The sequence below is a fragment of the Onychostruthus taczanowskii genome, unplaced genomic scaffold (assembly GCF_017590055.1).
Source record: "Onychostruthus taczanowskii isolate IOZ18803 unplaced genomic scaffold, ASM1759005v1 scaffold2, whole genome shotgun sequence".
Lineage (NCBI taxonomy): Eukaryota > Metazoa > Chordata > Aves > Passeriformes > Passeridae > Onychostruthus > Onychostruthus taczanowskii.
This window is the reverse complement of record NW_024499239.1, coordinates 24,446,131-24,467,687: the sequence shown is the minus strand read 5'-3', so window position 1 is coordinate 24,467,687 and position 21,557 is coordinate 24,446,131. Positions and strand designations below refer to the sequence as shown.

Below are 21,557 nucleotides of genomic sequence, written 5' to 3'. Positions count from 1 at the left end.
CAAAGCTCAACTCCCAGCCCTACACAGGAGAAACCCCAAAATCATACGATGTGCCTGACAGCATTATCCCAACACGCCTCAAACTCTGTCAGGCTTGGTGCTGTGGCCACTTTGTTGGGGAGCCTGTTCCAGTTCCCAGCATCTTCAGGGTGATGTACATTTTCTTAATATCCAACCTAAACATCCCCTGAAACAACTTCATGCTGTTTGTTTGGGTCCTAGTGGTTACGTCCAACACTGAAAGCCACTTTGAGCTCAGTGTTCAGGGATAGAAATGGTAAGAAAAAGTCAAATTACTCCCCTGCATCTCAACTAATCCCAGCAACTATGAGCAACAGTAAACCCTCAAAAGAAATGAATCTGGTTCTATGGGGCAGATTATTCCACACATCTTTGAGACTTCATAGACATCCTTCATAGACTGCCTTTTTACCCCTGGCAACTTCAAGTGTTATATAAGTGGTGATAGAAAACCTGGCTTGAAAAAGTTTGGGTTTAGAGATGTACTGCATGACAGAGCTCCTTGTGCAAGAGGGACCTGGCAGCTGCAAGGACATTATTTAACAAGCAGGTAAAAGGTGACCGCTGCTGCAAATCCTGTGCAGTATTTCAAACAAGTCTGACAGTGTTGTCACTTTTATAAGAGGATCCTTTGGTATCCTTTGGTTTGGTATCAACGTGGCCACTGAATTCCTTCAGCAATTGCTAGATCAGAATTAAGGGGAGAGCTGATGCCTTCACCCACCACAACTGGCACCTTTACAGTGGATAAAGTATTAGCAGTGGGTGCAGTGCTTTAAAGCCAGGCAATGTTTGTTTTGGTGTGTGATTTCTGATCAAATATGGCATCTGGGTCTAATGTGGCATTCAGCATCCGTGAAAAACCCAAATATTTCCCCTATACATAGTGACCATCATCCCCCCTGGTCTCACAGTGGGTCAGGGTCAGCTGAGCAGAGCTGCCATCCTTTGTGGGGGCTGTGTTTCCAAGGCTCCCGTGCCCTCCCATCCAATACGTGGAGCTGGGAGTCGGCGCCAACTGGGAGCAAAGGTTTTGGCTCTGCTGACCCCAGGGAGGTGACGGCACGAGGGCTGTTTTGCTTTTCCAGCATGATAACAAACATCATTCCCTTGTTATCTTCAGAGAGAGAGACCTCTCGGGGAGGGGAGGAGTGAGGCAAGGTCAGCTCTGTACCTCAGCTGACACCACTGTGTGCCCGGCCATGAAAACCTCCATGGCAGTGTTCAAACTCACATGTTTGCCACCCCTTGGTAAACATTTATTCTTCTTGTTGTTGTCAGGGCTGGTTGGTGGAGCTGGGCTGAGATGCAGGGGCAGTGGCAGGGGTGGCACTGCTGCTCCTCTTGCCTCGCCTGACCTCCCTGTGACTGAAAAGCACCCACACAGCCTCTTCGGAGTCTCGCTCACTTAAATCAGGCAAACCAGTTTGGTTTTTTAGCTTTTAGGGACTTTCGCTCTGCCATTACTTACTGGAGGGTGGGAATAGCAGGGAATATTTAAGGAAAGTGAATCTGGGATTTTTTAAGTGAGCAACATAATTCCAAGGGTTAATATTTCTCTAATCAGGGGGACAAAAAATACTGTGTGACCTCAAGCCTCAGTTGCAACCCAGTGATGCTGTCCAGCTTGTGACTTGCGTATTTGCAGCAAATTCCTTATCTATAACAGGCACTGAAAGGAAAAAAAAGGGTAAATAAAGCCTATCAACAGTATTGTATCGTTGGCTCTCCCTGCAGACCTTGCTTTACTGATAATTATTAACTCAAACTGAGAGCCATTGCAGAACTCATAGCTAAAATATGATGGTATTTCTCAAATTAAAAATGCTCAGGGAATGCTTCACTCTGCTCAAAGAAAGAAATGCCCACAGGGTTTCCTGTGTGTACCAGGACTGCCTGGGGCTGTCCCCATCGCTCTTGCTCAAAACCCAGATGGGAGAACTGCAGCATGGCCATCGCAAAACCTACTGCTCTCCCTTTAGGTCATCTTGTGAGGTTGTTTTGTTTTGTTCTTTTTTTTTTTTTTTTTTTTTTTCCTACTGCCTTCCATTTCCCTTTTTCTCACTGTTTTCTCTGGCTGGGCCACACACATGACGTCCAGTTGCTTGCTGGTTCTTGAAAGCAAATGCACTTTAAACCCAGTCCTTTGACATGAGTGCAAACAGCCCTGGAGCATTTCCCTTGGTCAGTGAGCTCAGCCCCTCTCCCCATTATAAGCTAAAAGGCTGGCTTTAATGCATATAATAAAAGACATCGTTAAAAACTGTGCTTTAATAAAGAAATACAAATGACAATCTAAAAATGTATTTTATTGCGCTGCTAATAATGACCAGCGGTGAGAGTGGAGGGGGGAGCAATATAATGAGCTCCTGGGAGGGGGTTTGGACACAGCTGTCCCACGTGCCCCAGAAATCTGCTAGGAGACATCTCGAGCTCACTGGGAGCCAGGGGACATGGCACTGAGCAGCCTGGCACCCCAGACTCAGGTTTTGCACAGCAGCTCCCCAGCTCAGGGCTCACCAGCTTGGGAAATAAACAGGCAGGCACAGAGGAGTTCAAGTTTTGTATATTCATGTCAGTAAAACAGAGACTATTCCCTCCCTTGCCCAGTGACTCTTGCCTGCCCCATCCCCTCACCCACCCCAGTGCCTGGCAATGCTTGGCCAGAGCCACACTGGAGTAAGTCAGACACACAGGAATCTGATTCACACTGAATGTCAGGATATGAATCTGGCCTCACAAATAATATTTCCCCTTGAGATTAACAAAACATGTTAATCTTCTTGGTTTGGAAACTCATTTTTTTTTTTACTTGAACACAGAGCTCTGTCCCTCCATCATTAGCAGATGTCCTGCATACGAACTGCATTACCTATAAAGTCTGCTTACTCCAAGCAAATGTTTCTCCATCTCTTCTCTTTTTTTTTTTTTTTACTTCAATTTGAAGTGAAAGGTACAGTATAGGATTCAAATGCTTTTGCATTACACGGGTTTCTGACCACTTGAAAAACCCCATGGAAAAAACGACTTCACAAACCTGAAACACCGGCTGAATCATTTTGCTGCACTTCTTTCTGCCTGGCTGAACTTTCTTATGATTTCTTTTTTTTTTCTCTCTCTCTCTTTGCTTTACATGGCACTTTTGTTTGTTTAATTGTATTTCTTTATTAAAAAAAAATAAAAATTCATAGCTCCTGTTTCAGCTCTCACTTCATGTCAGTATTTCTACCCTGTGGATGTGTCACACAGGCAGGAACATCAGGAAATTGCCCAAAAGGCAGAACTACAGAGTAGCTCAAAGGAAGAAGCAAACCTGAACGCCAATGCATGGTTTGGTGCTGTCCCAGCTCTTGCCCACACCAAATGCTGGCTCCAGGGCAGCAGGCAGGGAAGTGCAGGCTGCAGAAATAAGAGGTAACTCACAGAAGGGTACAGAAATTGGGCTTTGTCACCGACAGCTGGCTGGCCTGCTTGCCATGATCTGAATGGCTCCTCTGACTTTTCTTTGGCTCAAAGATTTAACATTAAGGCAAAAATAAGACACAGTGTAGAAGCTCCATCAAATCTTTGGCACAACAGCAACAACAACAACAAAAAATTACTGTACACATGAGCTGAGAGGGTAACATTTCCCAGTTAAGCAAAGGGAAAAGTGCTAAATAAATTGCACGTACGAAAAGGTGGCTGGCTTAACAACAATAAGAAGCATCCCTGTCCTTTTGTTTTTCCTTTTCTTTTCCTTTTTTCCTTTCTGTTCCAGAGATTATGAAAGTTCCTTGGCCAATCGTCATCTCCAATAGGGGTTTCTGCAAAAAAGCTGCTTTCAGTCTTCATCTGGATCGTGCAACCTTTGCCAAGACCAGATGTAACTGGCTGGAAGCTCTTCTGAATCCTCCCTTCCTGGTTGTTACTCCTGGAAAGAGAGAGATGCACCATGAGAGCAGTGAACACACGGTGTCCCTTGCACGGACCGTCGCTGACGCACGCGGGACCATCCTTGGGGACTGCTGGCCGTGGAGCTGCAATTTTTAAGAGCTGGGCTCACAGTGGAACCATCTGTAGGTGCCACAATAGAGGCCAGAGACTGCACAGAGGAGAGGGAGTGGCAGACAGGAAGGCTTGGGGAAGAAAAACAACACAGTAATTTGGTGTTGGGTCCAACTCCTGGCGCAAAAAAAAAAAAAAAAAAAAAAAAAAAAAAAAAAAAAAAAAAAAAAAAAAAAAAAAATTAGAAGTGATGGCAAATACCTGCTATTTTCAGTTCAGGAGCTGATCTCAGAAAGCAAAGGAGTTGCAACTAGATGGGTTTATGCAGGAGATGGGCTTTCCTTCCATATTTCAATTGTTGTATTGAGTTTTCTGCAGGCATGGCTGCTCAGTCTGTGGGACTGCAACTTGTCCCATGTGCCTGTGCATCCCCTGTGAGTCACAGCTGTGGCAGATTACTTGGGAAATTACACTGGGCTACAGAATATTATGGCCAGATCCATAGGGAAATGGTCAACTCCAAACCATGGCAGCTTTAGACAAGGAAATCTCATCTAAACCCCCTTCACCATTAAAATAAGCCCCACAAATATCCCACAAACAATCGTTAACATAGTTCAAAACAGAGGAAAATCCTCAGGGCCTGAGGATTTCATGAGATCACATCCCCATTGTCCAAGCTGCCTTCATCACGTGGGCTCTAAATCCTCTTTTAAATAACTTAGGAATTAGAAACTTGGAAATGAGATCACATTTAGCTAGTGCTACCAGTGTTTCTTGCTTTTTGCCAGTGGATTTAAGAACCTTTCAGGGTGCAGTACAGCTTCTGAAGGTCCTTTGGACACAGTCACCAATTCCCTGAACAGGTCAGCCATATTTCTGTCAGTCTTAACAAGGTCAAACTCCTTAAAGCCTGGCCTGAAAAACTTTCTTCCCCAGTCTGTTTTGTTTCTGTACTGCCTCTCCTTTTCCATATTGGATATTGTAACATCAGGGTATAAAATACTAGTAACCTACTGGTATTTATTTGATTTATAATTATCATTAGGGCAGCTGCTGTGAGATCAATTATTAGAGCTGATCATCCATGACAGGCTAAGGGACAGGGGAACCTAAAATCTACCTTTTCACCCCTTCCTGTCAAGAGCAGACCCAGGGAAGCTCAGGACTGCCCCAGGACCATTAAGGTTGCTCTTGATAAGAATATTTCACTAAAAGTACCCAAGTCATCCTCCATGCAATAAATGCTGGTGTCTGCTGGGCCCCAGGTTCCTGGAGTTGTCTCTGGACAATCCTACCTAGTGCTGCTCAGAGAAGATGTAGGAACTTGCTCTAATTCATGGCTTTATTTGGGATTTTGAATAAATGAGGTTCAGGTGGGAGAATGACAAAAACCTTGTGTAGTGCCAATGTTTCTGTTTGGACCCTTCAACAATATGTAATATATATTAATAACCTGTAATAGAAAAGCTGGTTGTTTAATTTATCCCACATTTACCTATGGAAAAAAAATGTAAAAGAAGGAAAGCAATGACTGCTGTCATTAATATGAAAAGACAGCAGAGAGATCAAAAGCATTTGTGGGTTTGGGGAAGCAGGATGGCTTTAGGAAGAGGAGACTCAGGGCCAGGTCTCTGCTCTGAAGTCTCTGCAATTGGGGAAGATCAGCCATGGGGGGACAAGAGGGAATATGCACAAATCAGGCAAGGGCATTTGTGCTGTACCTTCCAGGCACAGGAAATGGAAAGGGGAATGGAGAGATCCCCCTGCAACACGATGGAGATGCTCAGCACACCTCACTGGCACCACTTGATCGGTCCCCAGGCACTGCCCAACGCTTGGCCATGGGTTGTGTTTGGTGGGAACAGGCTTTTATTTCCCCCTCCACCCTTTTCCACTCAGCCAGGAGCTCCGAAGACAGATTTATGAGCCTGGGTCTGCTTTAAACTAATAACATCAGAACTCCCATGGCTCTTGAATTTGACAACTGGCCCAATGACCTTGGTGAGTTTGCAGCATCATGGAGCATTTCAATCTCTATAAATCAAAGCACTTCTGGAATTGAGTCAGCCTTTGTTCCAGGGCTTCTCCTGTCTCTTCTACTCACATCTTCCTTTTGCTGTAGCTGCCCAATATCTGTGGGGTGGGTCTTACCCTATTCTTGGCAACATCCTTGCTACAAACGGGATGGCCCCTCTGCTGGGATCCTGCTCCCACCATGGGAGCAAATTGTGGTCCCATCCCTGTGCTGTGCTGTGATTGTTCCAACACCCCTCAAACAAAGGGGCTTTTGGGGTGCTGTGATGCAACAGGGGAGTCCCACATCACATGCTTTTGTAAGGAAAAGCTTTGGGCCCTGCTCTTTGGGGTACTGCTGCTCAGTGCCCCAGTGGGCTGATGCAGGGCATGCAGTGCCCTTGGGGTAGCAGAGTTGGGTGATCTTGCTCATGAACTTGTCACAAGCCTTAGCACCCGTGTCCCACCTGCAATCTTTGTTTTGAGCTGCAGGGACATACAAGGCACAAGTGATAAGCAAATTAATCTCGCTACCCTCTCACTGCCTTGCTTAAACCGGGTCCGTGTGGGTAATCCTTCAGCCAGCATGCAGCAGGGATAACTCATGGCCAGGTCCCCTCCGTGCCCCCAGGGATGCTGTCCCATGGCAGATGGACAGATGGACAGGCGGGTTGCTGCTCTCCTGTGGTCCAGCTCCTCCCTGGAGCCCGCGGAGCTGGCGGCCGTGGGGATCAGACTGGCTGGCTGCCCGCTCTCGCCGGCAAGTCCTAGCAGGGAAATGAAGCTATTTTTAAAGAGGAACCTCTGCTAAGGCAAACTGCTGGGGAAAGGGAGGTCGAATCTCATTATGAGACCCCCCCCCCCCTCCTCCCCACACAGGATGGGAAGCCACGAGGAAGAAATGCCATGCAGATCATCAAGGTTTTACTGTGCTGGCTCTGCATGGTTCTGATAATCAATATCAGATGATCAATAACAGCATGACCCTGCAGCCAGGATCATCGGCACAAACCAGGGGGTGGGAGCTGTGGCTTTATCTCGGGGCTTTGTCTAAATAAATCATGAGTCATGATACAGTGTTATCAAAAAAATATGCTCCAAGCAAATGGTTTCAGTGCTGTACAAATCAAGTCTACCATTTCTCTTTTATAATATAAACCCTTAACTTGTTCACTCCTGCAAGTAAATACGCCTGCAGAACGCTCTCCTTCTAATTTTTTCAGTGGGAATAAGTGTTACCTACAGCAGGAGCTCTGCTTTTAGCAAAGTAGCAATGAGGGGGCATCAAGGCATGGCACAACACCACAATAACTATTTTATATAATGCAATAACTATATACATAATGTCAGCCCTTTTAGTGCAGCAGGCTGCAACAAACAGAGAAGCTTTTCATTCCATATATGTTTCTATATCATTTAATTATCTGGGAAAAGATATATATACAGCTTATTTTTAATTTTTAATTCCTTGCGTCTGTGCTCATCCACACACACAGGCACAAAAACAAGAAACTAAATTCCAGCCGAAAACTTTTATTGAGCTCCAACTGCTCGCCTGTTATTCATAACCCAGTTTCCTCTCTCACAAAGAGACCTTTCACATGGTTTTGGTTTTTTTTTTTTTTTTTAAATGTGTGTGTGGTTTTTTTTTTTTTTTTTTTCCTTTTTTTTTTTTTTCCCTTCTGCCTCGCTAACAGCTGCTCGCAGTGTTGTATCCTGAGTGATGATGAGGTTCTGAAAGTGTTTTTTTGGAACAGATGGCCAGGAGAGAGCTGGGGAATGTGCCAGCAGCGAGCTGGGGAATGCGCCAAGTCCTGCAGTGACTGAGTACTCCGGGTTCCAGCTCGCGTGCCTTTCCCCTGCCCTCTGCCCCAAGTGGCGCCAGCAGGACTTCCCAGCTCGCGCTCCGAACATCTGGAGTCTGCGACTGCCAGAAGAGCCGGGACGGGGGGAGGATGAAGCAGAGAGAGAGAGAGAGAGAAAAAAAAATCCCTCACCCATCCCTGCCTGCTCCGGCTGAGCTCCCATGGCCGCGGCGATGCTGCTGCCTAGCACGGGGGATAATCCGAAACAACGAGGGGAGGAACCTTGCCATGGGTGTTTGGGGTTTTGGGTGCTGGGTGTGCTTGTGCAGGGTGTTTGTCCGCGGTTGGATCCTGCTCTGTGTATACTGACTGTGGTTGTGCTGGTTGCTGGGGGAATAAGTTCTGCCCCACAGCTCTGGGGCCAGATCCTGCGGGGCTGTGATGCACAGCTCTGCACCCTACAAATTCCAGGCAGAGCCCCCAGCCATGCACCCTACAACCTTATCCTGACCCTGAGCTGCTTTCCTGCAGGGCACCAGAATTCAGCCCTGTGGGGGGAAAGCTGGCAAAAAGAGACTCTGGGACCAGCAAGCTGGGCCCCAAACACTACAGAATCCCTGCGAGGCTTTCAGATAACCCCTGGCCACTGAGGATCATGTGCCATGCAGAAACAGGGTACCCTGGGGGTAAGGAAAACTTGGACTTTCCTTTCTTTTGCTGTTGCATCCCCTGTGCTGCTAGAGAACACTCCTGGCCAGAGCTGAAGGCAGTTTTCCCCCTTTTTCCAGGACATAAGTGTGGCCCCAGCAGGACCTGGGGCTCTGCTGAGGGTGTTGCAACCCAGATCTCCAACGTGGTGCAACTCTTGGGTGCACGGTTAAGGACAAGGCTTAGTTCAGATCATTTATAACCAAGCAAGAGGCAGCTTTAAAGAATGAAAACTATCATCAGAATTCACCACCACCACCCCCCCACAGTCAGTTTTTTTTCTTCTTTTTTAAGAAAAGGCATCTGAAGCCTCCTTTGTTGCTTACAAATGAGATCTCCCATCACCAAACACCCTCAGTCAAGTCTCAAATGCAAGAACTAAAATCACCTTATAACTGTAGTTAGGCCAGAAAGGGGATTTTTTTTTTTCTAGTCAATTTTGAAAGACTAAAGCCAACTTTTCTAATTAAGAAAATGGGAATAGAAAGGGGGTAAAACCACTCAGTAAATTTCCTATTGCAACAGCAAAATATGAACAACAAACTAGTGTTAGGGACACAGGATAATTCACCCCCAAAAACAAAGCAAAAGGCAATGCACAATCCAGCAAATGCAACATCTGGAGTCTCTGCCTGCCAAAACAAACTCCAACCAGCTACTTTTTTGTGTGAAAAGATCACGGTGCCACAGCACATCGCAACCAGAGAGCTGAGAGAGTGAGAGAGGCAGACACACAATAAAATGGAGATGACAGGAGATAAGGGTGTCGTGGACCTAACGTGGAGCTCAAGGAGTGGAGGTCTGTGTACAGGAGTTTTTTAAGAGAGAACATAAAAGCAAACTCAAAAAACCAGTAACAAAAACACAACCACCCCAAAGTCGATAATTCAGAGGAACTGCTCAGTGAGTAGTGGTTTCAGAGACCTGATTAAAAACACACAGAGCTCACAAAACGTGCCGATTTCAACATTAACGAGGGCGCGGCGATTTTGGGCCAAGCCATTGTATCCTCGTCCAGCTGCCTGTGTGAGACCCCCCAGGAGAGACATCCCTTCACACCACCTGATATCCAGAGCTTGGATCAGAGCTGCACAGCCATCCTGGATCTGTAATTTCCCTCTGACAACAGCCTTTTCCTCCTCTGTGCTCACGATTTGCTTGGCTCAAGGAGAAAGGGAGACGTGCAACCCAGGCTTTGCATCCCCACTCCCATCTACTGGGAATTACCAGAGTTACTCAGTGGTACCTGCTGGTTTTGGCTTCATCAGCAGCTGGATGTGCTCTTGCCATCACCTGAGCAAATACTGCTGGAAATAAAACTGTACTTGTCATCCATAAGGGAATCTGTGTGCTCTGGGGCTGCCCTAAACTTGCAGCAGAACTATAATTCCCAGCAAGAAAAGCAAGGAAGAGCAGGGATTAAGACCTTGCCTGGGTACCAAGCCTGGCTTTCTTTTCTGAGAGGGCTTTTGGAGAAGATTGAGGGTGGGTGTCCTTCAAGAATGTGGAGAAAAGGCAGATTTTTGCCTGGTGATGCTGTTTCTGTGGGTTGGTGGTGCCTGGGAGCTGCCCTGGTAGAGTTCCATTGTTCAGAGTTCCACTCTCGATTGGCTTGGGGCTTTTCTCCATGCATCTGCTCTGAAGAGAACCACCGTAAATGGAAGGCTTTTAATTCTTAATTTATTTTTTTAATTAAGGATGGGCCCAGCTCTGACCCTCAGATGTAAACACCCTGGGATTTGGAGCCATTTAAAATCTGGCTCCTTGTTTCCTCTCTTTAAGCCTGCACTGGTTTACATATGCCAAGACAATGGGTCTCAGCCTATTGGGCACCCAAAGCCTGAAGAGCAGCCCAGAAATGTGCTGAAGCCCCATGAAGGATGCTCATGCTCTTCCTTCCCTCCATTCTGACTTTGGGAGGGGACCCAAGACCTAACTAGCAATCTACTAAAGCTTCACAAAGGATGCTCATCCTCTTCTTGACATGGAGAGGGGTCCCCAGACCCAACCAGCAACCTGCTGCAGCGCCAAAAATTATGCTTTTCTTCTCCCTCATCTTAACTTGCAGAGGAGACCCAAAAACCAACTCTCATATTGCCCCAGGGTTGGTAGCACCCCTTCAGCCTCCCTGGGACACCACTGCCTGTGGCACTACAGAGCCCAGAGTGAACCCCCAGTTTGGGGCTGTGCCCAGGAGCTCCCCCACACCTCCCAGTCCCAGGCAGTGCCATCAGCTGTGGGCAAGTGGTGCCGCATCTCTGCCTGGCACTGCTGCTCCTGGGCATAAATACAGCCCGTGACAGCCAGAGGAAGCAACAGGGAGTGTGCTATTGTGTTTATTTATAAACTGAATTGCTGCAGGATGATTTGTTGGGCTAAAGAGGAGGAAAAGTGAGGAAACCTGCCTGAATCAGAGGCAGATCTTAACAACACCGGGGAAGGAGCCTGCTCCCCAGCTTAGCTGCCCATTCATCCATTAAAATCCTGCTGATTTATTATCCTGCCTGACAAGCAAGCTCAGAGAGCAGGGGGAAGTTCAATTCAAGTTTACAAAACTCTTTTTGTCATAAAAGCCTGAACAAAGACATCAATCACTCCTTTAATTCACCCATGTCACTCTCTGAGAGGAAAACTGGCAGAACGCTCTGCTTCTTCCTCCCGCCGCTTGACAATGATTTCACCTAATTGGTTCAGTGTTAAGTAACCTAAAGGAATGCAAGGCATAATTAGATTTAACGTTGTTTCCTCAAGATACCCACATGTCCTTCAGGTCATACATCTTACTAATGTGTTTATACATATAATGTCTCCATTAGCTACCTTTTTTTTTGTTGTCGGGTGATTTTTCTCAGAGATAAGTGTGAGATTAAACAAAACAGAAAACACAGGCGGGTGACAGTGTTTTACAGGCTCCGAAAGGCGACTCAAGGTTGGTTTGGTTTAACAAGTAACAGTCCCAAGATGACTCTTAATAGGATCACGCTCGTGTTGAAACACACGATGGGCGACTAACGAGGGGAAGAGCCTGGCGCGGAGGACGGGGAGGAGAGAAAAGCTTTTGATTAGGGAGGAATGTGGTTATTACAAGATCAGATGGATGGAGGAGAAAAAGAGAGAGAGAGAGAGAAAGGCGAGGGATAAAAAATACCAGGCAAATTTCACAAGGTTCAGAAAGGAAGGAAACCACTTTGGATTTTTTTTTCCCTTCTTTTTTCCCCCTCCCTTTTGTAACTTTTACCATTTTTTAGGGGGTGAGTTGGGGGAGAGGCTGTAACATACCTTCCTTTTTTTAGATCTTCCTTCTGCTTGTAAGGTCCTAGTGCACTGCTCCACGCATTCAGAGAAGCTCATGTTACTGTGGTCAGCGCTGTAATCCAGGTCTGCTAGTCTGGCCAGGGAAAGGATATAGTTACAGGCTATTCTCAAGATGGCCAGTTTGGACAACTTTTGACCATAAGAATAGCAGGGAACCTAGAAAGAGCAACAGGGAAAAAGAAATAATTAAAAATTAGGCCAGATAAACAAAATATCTTGCTTGAAGCATGACAAAACAACTCTGAGTTATTTTCTTAGCAGTTTTAACATAAATAGAAACTCTAGTGATAAAATGCCATATGGTCCCAACAGGTTTTTAAGAAGATCTCCCCTGCTGATCTCCATGGGGATGAAAGCAGCATGAAGCCTCTTGATTTCAGCAGGGCAGTTCTGCTTAAAATGTGATGGCAGGATACAGCCTGGGACATCTGCCTGCTGCTCAGCTCACTTCTTGGAGGCCCTGTTTCTTAGAACCCTGCATCCCCATTCCTCCCAGTAACTTGTCTGGAGTAACTTACTCCCCACAATTAGCTCCCATGTCATCAGAATAAGGCAATAAGAAGGTACGAGCAGCTATCTCACAACCCATTGTTTTTGTGCTCAAACATCATCAGTTGTAGCTTTCAGCCCATGCAAAAACACAGTGTGGTTGAGTAGCAGTAATTTCTACCTGTTTAAACACTCCATCATGGTACCTCACCCCACAAAAGAGACACAAACAGAGACTGTTTCAGGGAGCTAGGTGTATCTTATGCAATTTATTTCTTAACCCTTAAAGATTTTTACTGTGATGTGAAACATTTGAACAATTCAAACTAAACTGAATGTGTCTCAATAACTGAGCAGTATATGGTTCTTGCTGCAGAAGGGTGGGGTGCTTTTCAATCATGATCTAGAAAAACACTACTTGTACACTCGATTTTAGGCATACAACTTTAATATGTCCAGCTTAAAGAGACCTGCACATATTAAAGTTGTACGCCTAAAATTAGGAGGTCTTCTGAATTCGACAGGCTTGGGCACCCCATTTTCTAGTTTGCTACGTTGCTGAAGGTCACTCAGCCTTTAATGAACAAGAGTCTCTTGCCTATGGGAAACTGAAGCTGTGCATTCATCTGAAATCCATCCGAGCCCCTCAGGTTGTCTGACCACCTGTCAAAGTCTTCATGGTCATCAATCATTGGAACACCTCAATGTTTCTCTACCACCTGCCTCCATAGCAGTCTCCATTCTCCACAGCCCTCTAGGGTGTCACACTCAGTTTAGGGCTGGACATTTTTATTTCCTCTTGCCATGCTCATGCCTCAGCTTCTCTCTCCTCCACAGGGACACAAAGATGGGATCACCCCTGAAATGCTCTCCCTGACTTTACAGAAGGTAAAATGGGTTCAGCCCCTCCACAAACCCCACAGCAGCCACACACAGATGCCAAAGGAGGAGCAGAACAGCTCAGGCATATACAGGATTTCCCCAAGTGTTCTGTCAGGCTCCAGCTACCGTCACCTCCATCACTTCAGCTAGGTGTGCCATCCCCAAATTGAGCAAGCCATGATAGATCTTTTCTGTCCATGAACTTGGTCTGGTAAGCTGAACCAACCCTGTTGCTTTTGAGGAGCCACAACATCTTTTTGCAAAGCATTCTCTCCACTCTATATAATTTTTTCTCTTTTTGCTTATTTTGAACTTGGCTCCTACTGTCTTCCCTTGAGGTACTACAGTTCTGTATTAGAAGAGAGTACAACAGATATTTATTCAACTCCTGTGTGACATATGTTTTTTAGTTCACCATCATCTTTTCAGCCTCTTTTCCAAAAGAAAAAGATTAATCCTCCTTAGCAGACAATTCTATGAAAGCCATCCCATATCTTTGATGACCCTTGCTGCTCTTTCCTGAACCTTTCCCAGTCCCTTTGGAGATGAGATGATCAGAACAACAAAAAGTGTTCATGTTGTGGGTGTATATATCTAACAGATGCTTATGCTCTCTGTTTTGTTTAATATTCCTTTCTTTCCAACTCCTGATTTGATTTGTGACTGCTGCCAGACAATGACCTGAGACTTTCCTTGAACCATCTAGAGAAACCCCAAGGTCTCCCTTCTCTGAAATAATGGTCAGTTCAGGGTCTATCACTTCATATGTGGATTCTGCTGTGTTTGTTTCCATATGCATCACTCCACTTTATCTGTGTGGTATTTATTTCATCTGCAATATGATGACTAATCACTCAAGAGTTGTGAACTGCAGCACAGCTCACACAGCCACAATTTCAGGCAATGGAACCTGACATTCCCTGTTTAAAGCAGAGCTAAGCTCAGAGTCAGATCCTGGTTTGTCCACTCATGATGTTCCTCCCTGCAGGAACTGGCCTTGCTTCCCTACCACCATTCCCTGCCTCTACACTGATCACTGATCCACACTCCCATCCAAGCTGTTTGGTTTCTTCTTTCCTAGGGAAGACCTCTGCCATGGTGCTTATGGAAATCCAAACTGATTGCTTGGCTCACCCTTTCCCAAGAGCACAAGGATTTTAGTACTGTTGAGCCTATGGGCCATGTCTTGTACAACACACAGAATCCTTTAGGCTGGAAAACACCCCTAAGGACATGGACTCCAACCATTAACCCAGCACTGCCAAGGGCACTACTAAACTGTGTCCCCAAGCAGCACACCTACACATTTCCTGAACCCTTCCAGGGATGGTGACTCTTCCAACTCCCTGGACAGCCTGTTCCAATGACTGACCACCCTTCTAGTGAAGATATTTTCCTAATATCCAATCTAAACCTCCCCTGGCACAACTTGAGGACACTTCCTCTTGTCCTATCACTTGTTACCTGTGTGAAGAGACCAAATCCCACCCGGCTGTCCCCTCCTGCCACGGAGCTGTGCAGAGCCAGAAGGTCCCCCCAAGCCTCCTTTTCTCAGGCTGAGCCCCCAGCTCCCTCAGCTGCTCCTCATCAGACTTGTGCTCCAGACTCTTCCCCAGCCCCATTGCCCTTCTCTGGACATGCTGCAGCACCTTAGTGTCCTTCATGTAAAGAGGGACCCAAAACTGAACACAGGATTGGAGGTGTGATGTGGCTGAGGTGCCTCTCAGGAAACCAGCCATAAAACTTCAAATAGCCTTTTTTTTCATAAGCACCATCTACTACTGATGCCCCTAAAAATACAAGGAATCAGAATAGCTTGGGTTGGGAGGGATCTTTAAAGGACACGTAGTCCAAATTCCCCCTGCAATGAGGAGGGACATCGCAGAGAATCTGTTTAAGAGCCCCTTTTTGTCTGACTTTTTTTTTTTTTTTTTGCCAGCATTATGCTCCCAGCAATGCCCCTGCCCTCAGTACCTGGTCCCCAGATGCAATGAGCTGAGTTATTTTGAACGCAAGAGCTCCAGGCAGCAGAAACACCCAAGTCTCTTTCGACGCCAACACAACAAAAACGGCAGAGACCCCAGATCAAAAGGCATCAGGAAAGAACAAAGCAAGATGGAAACTAAAATGGAAGGATTCAGTGAAATGTGGGAGTAATTTCAGAATTAGAGCAAGAAGGAAGTTAAATTGAGTGGAAGGAAAATAGACCATGAAATCCTTGAGGCTGATGCACAGACGCTGTCCAGTTACAACATGAGAAGGCAGGCTAATGTCTCTTTTCCTCATCTGTTTTGCTCTTTCTTTTGTGTTTTGGGATTTTTCTTTTTTTAAGGAAACAAAAAGAAACAAAACAAAACCCAAACTATTTTGTAGGACGTGTTTGCTACAAAAGGCAAGGAAGATCTCAGTGCTAACGCAGCTGACAAAACCCTCATCTGGGATTACACAGCACTTTTCCCACACCACTGCAGCAGAGTCCAAGCTGGAGCTGCCCTGTATGCCCATGGGAAGAGGTTCACCTTGAGGTGTTCAGATACTCCTGTGATGGGTGCAGGGCACCAACATTAAGAGATAAGAGGGTTTTTTGCCATGGTAACAGAGTTAGAAAAACTATTTCATAGGAACCCTCCCTGTCTTGGCTCAGCTCCTGCCATTTTAATGTTTCCTTTTGAATTAAACATGGGAAATTAGGAGAGGAATGAACCACTTAGTTCGAATCCAGAGCCAAAACTTCCCCAAGTGTGTCTGTGTGTAACTTTGGTATTACCTCTTCTTTAACCCAAAGTCTACAGGAAAGAGGGGACAGATTTGTACAAACTGCAGTCAAGGGTGTCAGTGACACACCTGGATGCCAAGAAATCTTCAAAATCCGACTTAAAACAGAGAGAGTGTTTTAGAGGTGGGAAAAATGCCTGGGGCTGGTGTGGCCCTGCAGGTGTAACCCTCCCAGCTCCCACAGAGTCTCCACACAGATCTTTGGCAGGCAGTAACGTGAGCAGGTATTTGTCATGCTCCTGGCAAGGACCAAACCCGTTCCTTCTGTCACGTTCTTGCTCCTCATGCCTGAACTGAGCAGACTTCAGCGCTTTAATGGGGCAGCTGTGAGCTGAGCAGGTTCATCCAGAGCCAGGGGGAGCCAGGCTCGAGTTCCTGGGCAGTTAATGAAAATATTTCCCTTATCTGACCTCACAGCTCACCATCTTGCCTGCAATATTTGCAATGATTAAAAGGAATTAGGAAGGAACTGGAATTGAAATTTCACACCAATCCTGAGGAATGCAGCTGTCTGCTGGAAAGGCAAGGACACCAGCACCATCCTCAGCTTTGGGATATCAGCAAAGAGTGAGCTGGGACCGCAGGAACCAGAGCTCCAGTCAGAGGATGTTTGTAAGTCATGTCTGCAAAGGGCTCTGCAGAATCTCATGGGTCTTATCAGCGATCCCCAGGCTGGCAGGAGTTGAAGCAAGGCAAGATGAATGCTCCTGGGACATATTCCTGTGCAGAAGAGCCCTTCTTTGGCAGGAAAACAGAAAGGGATGTGACCTAACAGGTCTGTTCTATCCTTGACATCTCAGACTCAGAGGCAGCGCCCTTGGAAAACCAGAGATGCTCCCTTTGAAGTCCGTGGGAAGTCTGCTGTGCTCCTGACCTGCAGCCAGCCCTCCCGAGGGGGGCAGGGATCCACTGCAACTCCCCAGAGCACCACTGCCATCCACCAAAGCTGGAAGGGAGCTGGTTCTGGCATGGCACAGGAGAGGAGGCTGCAGGATGAGTCTGGGGAACAGCTAGAGATGGGTGAAAGGGTACAAGTGCCACCCTGCCACATGAGGGTATGGAATATGCTCACCCTGATGGGTGCAGGGAACAACCAGGGGCATCCTGTGCACTTGGGGAGCATTAAGCCAGCTCACATCATTGAGCTTCTGTCTGTGTAGCTCTGTCCTTACAGAAAGGATACCATTTCCACAAACACCCTCTGGACCTGTACAGATAACATCTGTGAAAACCAAGTCTGCTTTTACACTGCATAAAAATGCTGGGGTAAAGAAGGGTGTTGAGTGCTGGGGGTCCAGATGTCTCTGTTACTGTGCTCCAAATGTGATTTACAGCACAGACGTGCACAGATCCCCTCCCCATGAAGGCCACACAGGGCAGAATTGGGTCCCCTGGGCACAGCAGGGAAGATGGGACAGCTCTAAGGCATGTGTGTGATGCAGCATAAGCTCCTGACAGCTAGTTCCTCAACATGCCATAATAAGCTGCTGAATCTACCTGTCTGCTAATTCATATGGTTTATTTTTATGCTGGGAGTTAAAACACATCAGGGCCCCCCTCCTTGCCCCCCCCCCCCAGGAAAACATTTGGCTGCCTCTCCCCTGCATCCCAACACGCAGCCCAGCGGCGCTGTCTCATTGTTTGTGCTGTGCTTCCTGCCAAAAATATTTCCAGAGGTTCATATAAATGTCCAGTACTTAACAGTTCTGGCTGTTGCACATCCCTTTCTAACCCAGGGTGAGTCAGACACTTCCTGGGGCTAAGGCACCTCGGGGGAACAGTGGCAGGGTGGGGCAGCAGGATTGACAGTGTCCCTTGCTTGTCAGCCCTGAGCACAGGGGAAGCCCCTCTTTCATGAGCTCAAATTATCTCCAGGCTGGCATCTGTAGAGCTACTGTGGGTGTGGGGATGCCTCATCCCTGAAAGGATGCCTCATCCCAAGGCCAGGCTGGATGTGACTTTGAGTAACCTGGGCTAGTGGAAGGTGTCCCTGCCCACGGCAGTGGGGTTGGAGCTGGATGATCTTTAAGGTGCCTTCCAACCCAAACCCTTCTGTGATTCCACAAGATCCTTAACAAGCTGAAGGCCTTGCCCACAAAATCATTGCCTCCATTCAAGATGTGTTACACTGCAGAGTGTTTTTGGGAAGGGTTTGGAGGCAGCCTTTTTCTCTTTCCACCCAGTTCTGGGGGTGAAGTGAACACATATGTGTCCTTTTCCTTCTTGCAGGACTCATTTGATGACTTGGCTGGGGTGTTCAGATTCACCAGCAAGGTGACCTGGCCTCCCTACCTTGCTCTCAGCAGATGCAAGCCCTGAGTCCTTCTACTATTCCACGTGGGACAGTGATGACTTACACAGCTGTATGATGGAAAAGCCTGCAAGTATTTCTGGGACATCCTTTCACAGTCCTGCCAGATCCCTTCAGAGTTGATTCCCAAATACCTCTCCTGCTGCTGCCTGCAGCACAGCAGCAGCCAGGATCCACCCATGGCTCCTCTGTGCCACTGGTGCTCACTGCACTGACCTGGACCTTTGGGGCAGCACCCTTGGGTTGGGACCCAGATCTCACTGTGTGGATACATGCATGGCTCCCAGGGGACTGCTGCTGGAAAAGGGCCCCACAGAATCACAGAATAGTTTGAGTTGAAAAGGACCTTTAAAGGTCATCTAGTCCAACCCCCTGCAGTGTGCAGGGACATCTTTAACTGGATCAGGTTGCTCAGAGACCTGTCTAGCCTGACCTTGAATGTTTTTAGGGATGGGATATGTATTGCCTCTCTGGGCAACCTGTGCCAGTGCTTTACAAGCCTCATTGCAAAAACCTTCTTCCTTACATCTAGTCTAAATCTACCTTCTTTTAGTTTAAAACCATTATGCCTTGTCCTATGACAACAGGGTGTACTAAACAGCTTGTCCTCATTTTTCTTGTAGTCCTTCTTTAAGGAGAAGGGATAGTGGGCTGAAAAAAATCTCCCAGAACCTTCTCCAGGCTGGACAATCCCAACTTTCTCAGCATTCATTCACTTGATCAGCTTGGTGGCCTCCTCTGTGCTTGCTCCAACAGATCCACATCTTTCCTGTCCTGAGAATTCCAGAGCTGGATGCAGCACTGCAGGTGGGGCCTCACCAGAGCAGAGTAGAAGGGAAGAATCACCTCCCCTGACCATCTGTGGTGTCACAGTGTCAGATGCTCCACAGAGCTCCATTCCAGCCAGCAATGGGCAGCTCTTCCATGCCATGAGTCTGAGAAGCTTTTGCTTTCTCTGCCCCCAGAATGCAGTGGCAGAAAAGGGGCAGCCCAGTGCTAGCACTGCAGTCCCAGCAGTTTGAAAGCAAGCCTCAGCCCTGCCTCACCATGGGGAGCAAACTGCTCAGCCCAGGCCCAAACCCAGCTGAAAAATGCCAACAAGAACAAAAGCAGCACCGCTCAGGCAGGAGCCCCGGTCCTGACCGAGGTGCCTTTGCCTCCTGGGTGGGTCCACGCTGTCAAACAACCCAGCTCCTGGTTCCCTCCCAGCTCCTGGCTCCCCCATCGCTCACATTACAAAAACATGAGTTCACTCCTTGGAGCGAATGAATTGGCTTCCTCCAAACAAAACCTAGGTGTGGTGCTGGGTGAGTTCACCCCAGGAATCTCTTCCAAACGGCAGTCTGGTTAATGCTGCCCCAGGCCTGGCTCTGCTCCCTTTTGGACAGTTGTCCTGCGCTTCCTGCAGAGGTTTTGCACCCCCAAAGCCTCCTGCACATCCTCAGGGCACACAACACAGCCCCTCAGTATCATGCCTGAAAAATACCACATTGCTGGGCTGCAGCAATGCTCTTACCTTATTGCTGGTTCTTTGAACCACTTCCCAAAATAGTAACTAGACAGACAATTACTGGGATTATCAGAGGAGAAATCCCAGGGCTACTGGGCACAGAAAATCTCCTCTGAAAGGGGCTGCCTTCCAGCACTATAGCGTTTGGGTGGTAGTTTTGTAGTGGCCATCTACATCTCTGAGGTCCAGTGGATCCAAAACCCCTGGTAAATAGGAGAGCAAGGTCCACTGAAGAAAATGGCTTTACCCCAGCTTGGCCTCAGTGACTCTTCAGTCACCAGCCACTGCTGGACACCACGGGATTTTCCCCTCCCTCGCTGTCACTGTTGAGCTCCAGGAGCTGTCATGAGCCCGTGGCAGCTGCAAAGGAGCACAACCTCCCACAGCACACACGTAGCTCTGCCTGCATCCCTGCATGGCACAGGGGACAGGGCAAACCAGGACCAGGATGGGATATATCACTTGGGGAATGGCATAGACCAAAGGAGATGCAGGCTGGGGACCAAGAGCCTGAAGAGCTCTGCTGCAAGGTACTGAGAAGTGTCCCAACTCCCCACTACAGCCTGGGAAGGAATTTGACAGTGGATTAAGGCAGGGAGCAGAGGCTGGATTCAAAGCTTGATGGAGAAAAGCAGACTCTTTTCTCCAATTTCAGTGGGACCCATAAGAAAACACAGAGGTTAACTCAGGGTGGCTCCAGCAGGCAGAGCAAATACCTCCCGACAGGAGCAGGATTTGTAGGAAAGGATAAAATCAGCTAGACAGCAGCCAAGGGAGCAAAAAAGCCCTGTTCTTGGTGACACACAGCCATTGTTTTCAGGATTTTTGTCCTTTTGTTTGGTTTCTCCCATATTTTCTTTCCTCCTGTGTTGCTTCAGGCCAGTATTTTGTCATTTTCTTTAGCTGTTAAACCACAGGGCTGCCCCATTTTGGGCTCTAAATATCCATCAGTGTCACTCTGGACTGGCAGCAGCCATGGAGATGCTCTGGGTAATGCTGGGCTGTTCAGTGACAACACGCAGCAGTGGCACTGCACACTGTGTCTGGAAGATGCTCCTGCTCTCCTGAAGCCCAGCTGCATCTCTCCAACAGCCAAATTTTCCTGCCCAGCCTTCACCCCCCAAGAGCTCAATGGCTGGTTTGTCTTCAGGAGCTGGGTTTTAAGGCATCTTAGGGTTTCCTGCTGGTGGGATCACAGAGGGATGAATCACTGGGAATAGGGCTGGGAGATGTCAGCAGGTGACCAAGGATAGCTCTCAGCCTCCCCACCACACAGAAAGGACACGTCAGCGACACTGGTCACATGCAGGGTCCCGCCTGCAGAGGTGACAAACCACAGCCACCCTTGGGATGACACACAAAGAGGGTGAGCACGGAACGACGCATTCGCAGAGCAGCCTCAGCCTCTGCTGGCTCGGGGCTAAGGCACCGCTCAAGCCACAGCTCCTGCCTCCATTTACTGCCTGGTTTGTCCCTTCAAACCCCTGCAGACAGTTTGTCCCCACAGCCACAAAATCTCCTCCTGTAGCCTTGAGGCTTCTGCTCCTGACGTCCCACCATGCTCCCAACGGGAGCGAGCAGGGTCTTTTCTGCACTGATTTAACAGCAAGCCACAGCAGCCATGTGCATGCCGGCGGCACAAAGTGAAAGGATGCTGGTGTGTGTGGGGAAAACCTCCATTCCAGCAGCTAAAAAGCCCTATAAAACCCTAAAGTATCTCCAGAATCCACATGAGTGC

The 21,557-nt window shown here is 47.6% G+C and overlaps 1 protein-coding gene across 1 annotated transcript in view; it reads right to left on the bottom strand.

The window, feature by feature from the left end:
- Positions 1-2,309: 2,309 nt before the first annotated feature.
- ATOH8 (atonal bHLH transcription factor 8) overlaps positions 2,310-21,557 on the bottom strand; it is a 29,699-nt gene continuing 10,451 nt past the window's right edge. The window contains exons 3-4 of the mRNA XM_041403126.1: positions 11,817-12,008; positions 2,310-3,934 (exon numbers count right to left, since the gene is read on the bottom strand). Of these exons, the coding sequence (XP_041259060.1) occupies positions 3,929-3,934; positions 11,817-12,008 (198 nt within the window). The 3' untranslated portion in view covers positions 2,310-3,928. The remainder of the gene's footprint in view (positions 3,935-11,816; positions 12,009-21,557) is intronic.